The following is a 6,719-nucleotide window of genomic DNA, read 5'->3' as shown; positions in this document are numbered from 1 at the left end:
ATTGTGTCAAACAAATGAAGAAGAACTAAGAAGACGAAGAATCGACGAACAAGCCACCGCCTAATTGTTTAATTGACAAGGAATATTTAATTCAGCTAGTTACAGATGAACCAGACAGTACATTTGTGTATCAGCTCATCCGGTTAAATATTCTGAGTCAAGTGAAGGTGGTCGTTCAATCAAGTCGAAGATCATAATTGTTTAAAGAAGACTGAAGACTCTGCTGAAGAAGGAAAAGGATAATTAATTATCTAATTATTTATTTCACTTCTCTAAATAATTATATTGGATGTGTAATTTATTTATTAAATTAATTCTATCTCGAATTAATTTAATTTATGAATCTATGCATTTAAAATAATTAAGTGAATATTAATTGGTTAATTAATTAAAGGGAAAATGGATTGTCTACTTGAAATACACAAGGAAAGACAATCTATTTGATTGTCTAGTTGAAAAACAAGAAGGAAAGACAATCTAATTGATTGTCTAAGTGTTAAACTACAAGGAAAGACAATCCAAGGCATTGTCTTGCTAAAACAAGCACGGTAAGACAATCCAATGGATTGTCTTGCTGTTTTAAGCAAGGTAAGACAATCCAAAGGATTGTCTTACCGCCTGTTGCCCTCTCCTAATGCGGCAAGACAATCCCCCAGATTGTCTTACCGCCTGTTCCACTCTCACAATGCGGCAAGACAATCATCCAGATTGTCTTACCGCCTATTGTCTTGCCTTGGTAGCTTGCAAGACAATCCTTGTGATTGTCTTGCCGATTGTAGAACAGTAAGACAATCTCCCAGATTGTCTTACCGCACTTCTCAATTATCTTACCGACCCCTAGATTGTCTTGCCCACGGATTTCATTGTCTTACTAGTTGTAGACAATTAATTTAATTGTCTTACAAGGTCTAAAGTAGCAAGACAAAGTGCCAAATTGTCTTAGCAAGCTAGGGATTGTCTTTGCCACCATTGTCTTACTAGTTCAAGGGTTTTGCCTATAAATATGGCTCTCCCTCATTCATTTGTTCTTGTTCAAAGTGCTTGTAAGCTTTCAAGTTGTGCTAAACTTGCTATTCGTTAAATCCACAGTTTACTGTGCTTTGATCATTCGGTTGTTTTGTTCCACTGAGTTAGAATACTTTCTGTCAAATTTATTCTACGAACTAGTGGACATTAAAACGAACCATATTAATTATATAACGACTTCCACATTGTTATATTAATTAATTAAAATCTGATTAACAATTTTATATTCAATCAGATTATTCCGCCGCGATTATTTTTAAGTGACGATTGTATTCAACCCCCCCCCCCCCTTCTACAATCGTTCCAGGACCTAACACTTTTTTATATTTAATTGAAACCTGTTTTATATTGCCATTGTTTACATGTAATATATTAGTAATTTCAAAAAAAAAAAACTGCAAAAAATACTTAAATAGCAGAACATACTTTTATACTGGATTATTTTTCATGTGAAGGACAAGGTTATAAGATTATAGTATGTTATTTATACTAATATGTACAGTTTTTATAAGATTATAGTATTTCTAAATGAAGTAAATTGCAAATTAAAATAAATAGTATACGGTAGAAGTCAATAGAAGAGGATTCTATATAGTCCCCATATACTAATACACACTAGTTTTGTGCAGCTTTTAGTCACTTTACAACGAGGAGGATGGGAAGGCAGCTGCTCAAAAATGAAGATTTTTAGTCACTTTTTATTTTTGAATCTTCATCTATGCTTGCTTTTGGATTGACTTATGTAAGGATAGTTTATAAGTTAGTACCATAGTCTGGTTTCTATGTATCTTTCAATTTGATGACTCAGTTTGTACTTTGCATTCTATTTTTGTCAATTTCAAGTTAAGAAAATTTTAAAGTACTATTGCATTTATATAATATCACTGTGCCCAACAATTTAAAAGGATTACAATACACACAAAACTGTTGCAGAAATGTGTTACCAAAAAACTAATAAGTATTGCAATTGATTTAATAATGTTGCACAAAAGTGTTACAACAAAATTTTAAATTATTGGCATGCAACACTCTTTAAGTATATAGTGTTACAAAGAAATGTTACAGTAAATTTATTATAACAGTATAAAATTGTTACCAAAAGCCTCGAAAATGTTACAATAGATTACAATTGAAAGTCTATTGCAATACCTCAAAAATGTTGCAAGAAACCAAATATATGTTGCAACAGAGGTCTATTGCAACGGCAGCAAATGCAACACCGAATTTTGGTAAAAATGTTACCAAATGGTCTATTGTAACAGTTTTAGGCCCTTAGGCTACATTTTTCAGCCGTTGCAACAGGTGAAATATGGTGTAGTGAATCTTTCTCACAAGAAATTTAACTACATTCATATTTTGTCACTATTATTTCATACCTTCTTCTTTCTCCTTAAAAAATCTATATAATTTTTTATTCCATTCTCCCCTCATTCTATTCCATGAAGTGAACACATCCTAAGTGCTTCTTGACTTTTTACGCAAACAATATGAATAAATGATTCCAACTTATAAATCGAGAAGTCCGACTTAAAAGTGGCCGCCAAACACCCACAATATTAGAGTACTTTCAGGTCTCCTTACAAGTTTACCGAGTATATAACATAATAACAATCAAACTTTTAGTAGCTAACACGAAAATATAGGTCGTGTGTTATGCGGCAGCAGAAACTAAGAGTTGCCATGATATGAAGATAATCACGTTAATTCTTGATTCATGCAAGTGTAATGATCAAGTCTCAATTCATTATTTTTCTCTCGGTTCAATTGTCCACGTATAATTACATGTACATTTGTTTATGAGAGTATTGACTTCTTATTTAGCTATTGAAACTTCGGTTTTTCTATGGTGTGCCCATGGGCACACATTAAGTGCCAAAATCTATGAATTTGGAAGCTTTTGATTGGCTTACACTCTCTAATAATGGTGGACCCCCCTGAATTTACAACAACCACACCAATCAAAACCCTCCAAATGCATAGATTTTAGTGCTTAGCATGTGCCCATGGGCACACGCTAGACAAACCCTTGAAACTTTACTTTCAATCAAACAATCTATTAAATCAGCATAATATGCTTTTGCAGAACTTTTGTCATCTAGTTGTTGTCATTGCATATTTACTTCTACTTTCTATCCTTTTCTTGGTCTTGGTTCAAGTGATCCTTTTCTCCGAGTCATGTTATTATCTGGCTGTCTTCTTTGTATGGCTTATCAAGCTTGGACTCCTTGCTTTTGTTTATATTTGTTTTATGTATTATACACTTCACAACATCCCAGATTTTCCCTTTATTCCAAAAGATAAAGTATCCTTTGTTTTGGGACACACACAAAAGAGAGATGTGTGATGATATATGGTTGTATCTATTCACTCTGTAATTTTTGTAAAGAAAAATAAATTTTATTCACTCTTTAACACCTAGTTTACCTGCTTACCTGAAGTGCTTACCCTGAGTGGATGAATCAATTTATATTAATAGATTATATCTTAAAAATAATATTAATTAGTATTTTATAAATAAAATAATTTTGATACGATAACAAATGTTATGAAATTTTCTCGAAGAAAATGGACTGCTCCATTAGAGTTATTTTTTCTTTTAACATAATTTTTATATTTTTTATTTCTAATATATATTAATTATTTTTGTTAAGAATTTCATACAGTTAGAGATGATTTTATAACTATTTTTTGATAGATAACAATCATGATAAAATATGTAATCATATTTTAATTTTTCATGAAGGTTAAGAGAGTTTAAACTTTTGTTAAGTTCGTATTATTCCACTTGGAACAACTATTCTGATACTTTAGTAATTACTTTTCAAGTATGGATGGGGAAATATTTTAGGTTGTTTGTAGTGTAAAGTGAAAAAGCCAAAGATTCTAAATTAGCAGCAGAATATACACTCTTAAAAAGTGTATGGAATACAACAAATTAAACTTAAAAATGGGAATCCTCAAATATAAAGCTGATTATATACATGGTGCAAATGTTGAAGAACACTAATGCTAATCATTTAAGAATAATAGCTCCCATCATCACTCATTACAACAAGAAGCAGGCTTTCTCTGGCTTAGCAAACCAGAATGTAACAGTAATATTCTTAAATGATTTCACCTTTTACTGTGGGGAAAAATATACAAACAATGAATAAATAAATACAAAGTTATGAAATGAACCAAAAGCAAAAGGCCCATTTACTCTGTCACACATTCAAAGTCTTCTCGTGAAAAGCCAAACATGCCTGACACTCTTTAACACATACACACTCTCTCTACTAATCTCTCTCTCTCTCTCTCTGTCTCTCTCGTGAGACAAACTACAAGATAAAAGCTGCATATATTGGTCTAAAGCCACACCCTTTCACTCTTTATCTCTGTACTGTTTTCTTGATTCAAATTCATGGAGTTCTCCATTTCTAAACTTGTATGCTTCTTGGGTTTCACTTGTTTGGCTCTGCTTGTCAACACTGCTCATTCTGCAACGGTTGTTGTAGACGGTGTTTCAAATTGGAAAGACCCCACTGTTCAAGTTGGAGATTCAGTCAGTAAGTAGTTGCTGCAGTGTGTTAATCTTGGTTATGTTTTAGTAAATGTTGTTGAGAAGTTGAAATACTGATGGTGTATTGAATTTTGTTGTCAGTATTTGAGCACAAGTACGAGTACAAGCTCTACATTTTCCAGAACAGAAGAGCTTTCAACCTCTGCAACTTCACTCAAGCTACTCTTCTCACTAACCCCAACTCCACATCCTACACAGTAAGTCTCTCTCTCTCTCTCAATCTCTCCCCCCCCCCCCCCCCCCCCCCCCCCCCGCGCTCACTTGCTGAAATCTCCCCTGTTTTGTAAATTCATTACTTCGATGTCTCGAACTTTTATAAAATAGTAGTGCATAAATAAATGTCTCGATGCATGCGTTTGATAAATCTTTAAAATTTCATCAACTATGGCGATCACACCTTACAAAATTATTAAAAATTACACGAATTTTATCGCACAATTCAACATCATTAATTTGGCTACTTGAACATCATTACTAGTGTAGTCTTCCATTACATTTATTTTAGTTCGTACTTTGTCTGACCAATTATTGAATTGTTACACAATGAAGTGGCATCCATCTAGACTCGGGTACTTCTATTTCTCCTTCAACAATGGCACCACAAAACCATGTGAACAAGGCCAAAAACTTGCCATCAAAGTATCCATTTTCCAGCCTCAAGTCTCCTCACCCTTGGCATCTCCTCCCCTGAGTCCCGGTGGGGCAGTATCGTCCTCCCCATCGTACCAATGGCCTTTTCGTCCCCGCGATTCGACATCCCCGGGTCCTGCACCTACCACTGCACTACTTCCGGCCTCAAGTCCCGGTGGAGGCATACCATTTATAAACAGCAACCCGGCAGTGCCATTGCCGACTGGTGAAGTGGACTCTGCCACAATTGGTCCCCTGCCCATCACCTCTGCTGCTCACTATACAATGCTGCAGGTAACTTTTTCACTTTTTCACATGCATTTGCTTGACTCAAATCAAAATTTGCAAAATTGGTCATTGTTTAACATGTGTTTAGAGATAAGTTTATTAATTATTTTCAGCTGGTATGCATAAAAGAAGAAGGAATGTTAGTGGTGTGCCATGTGTGTGATCTAGACTTCCAGTGCCAGTAAATTGTAGGCAGTGTACATGCATGGCCATGACCATATGTTTGAAATATGTCTAATCACTAAGCACTGTCATTTTATAGATTTTTCAGAAGTCGCTTGTTTCAAAATAATGCTGCCAACTAAGAGAAAAAAATTGTACAATTCCCCCACCCCTTATATTTTTCAAAATATTTTTTTTTTTTGATAAACCGATCTTATTTGCATATTTTGCCTGACTAACCTAATATTCTGACTCAACTTCAAAAATCAATAGATGTTTTTCCAATCTTGATTTCTAGTTTAAATGAGAAGAAAATCCCAGTTTATCTCCGGCTCCAACAATTTTAGAGTCGAACTCGAGAATCCAGATGACTGTCGACACCATATTATGATATCATGTTAAATTATCTGTTCTTTTAATATTATATTGTAATATCATGTCTAGATGATGTACAAATTTTTAGTCGAGGAGCAACGGCATATTGTGTTTGCAGTTACTAATGAAGCAATGATGAAATTTGTGATTAGATTATATTTTCGGTGGGATTGCAGGTTGTGGGGTTCCAGTTTCACCCGCAGCTTCAGACAGCTCTGCTATGTTTTGTGCTTTTCCTTGCACTGCAATGAAGACAGAGAGAAAGAAACAGAGATGTTTGGTTTTTTGTATGTAAAATTATATTAGAATTAGGCGTAATATGAGGCTCTGGGACCATGGTTTTGAATCTAAAGTAGGTTTAAAGGATGATTAGTTTAGATGATGGTTTATAAATCATCCATTCATTAGTGCTCTACTCTTCTACTTTGTGTAACATCCTTGACCCTACTTTTGAATCACTACCACCTCTTCTTTTTCCTTGTTTGTTTACACTCCCCTTTTGTCCTTGCTCATTTCTTCCCTTTATATCCATGTGCAATGCTTCATGTTCCCTATGTTTGTGTGTTTTTATATTCTCTTCTCGTGAACCCATCATTTCTGTCTAGCTTTTAACAAGGTTGCAAATCACATTTTTTTGAAAGGCTCCTGATTGTTTTCACACAAGTATGCATCAGAG

General features: G+C 34.2%; 1 protein-coding gene across 1 annotated transcript; it reads left to right on the top strand.

Moving 5' to 3' along the window:
- The first annotated feature begins 4,232 nt into the window (after positions 1-4,232).
- Positions 4,233-6,520, top strand: LOC108202350 (early nodulin-like protein 9). The gene is made up of 4 exons (XM_017370736.2): positions 4,233-4,574; positions 4,670-4,785; positions 5,138-5,512; positions 6,220-6,520. The coding sequence occupies exons 1-4, from the start codon at positions 4,430-4,432 to the stop codon at positions 6,292-6,294; spliced, it is 711 nt and encodes a 236-aa protein (XP_017226225.1). The 5' UTR covers positions 4,233-4,429; the 3' UTR covers positions 6,295-6,520.
- The last annotated feature ends 199 nt before the right edge of the window (positions 6,521-6,719 follow it).

Source organism: Daucus carota, chromosome 1 (assembly GCF_001625215.2).
Source record: "Daucus carota subsp. sativus chromosome 1, DH1 v3.0, whole genome shotgun sequence".
NCBI classification, from domain to species: domain Eukaryota; kingdom Viridiplantae; phylum Streptophyta; class Magnoliopsida; order Apiales; family Apiaceae; genus Daucus; species Daucus carota.
This window is presented reverse-complemented; position numbering and strand designations above follow the sequence as displayed.

What these genes read in the sequence shown, in the direction of transcription:
- LOC108202350 (XM_017370736.2), top strand. Translation starts at nt 4,430, where the DNA reads ATGGAGTTCTCCATTTCTAAACTTGTATGCTTCTTGGGTTTCACTTGT. An exon ending in TCAAGTTGGAGATTCAGTCA is followed by an intron (nt 4,575 to 4,669) that starts GTAAGTAGTTGC and finishes TTTTGTTGTCAG; the next exon opens with TATTTGAGCACAAGTACGAG. An exon ending in CCAACTCCACATCCTACACA is followed by an intron (nt 4,786 to 5,137) that starts GTAAGTCTCTCT and finishes TACACAATGAAG; the next exon opens with TGGCATCCATCTAGACTCGG.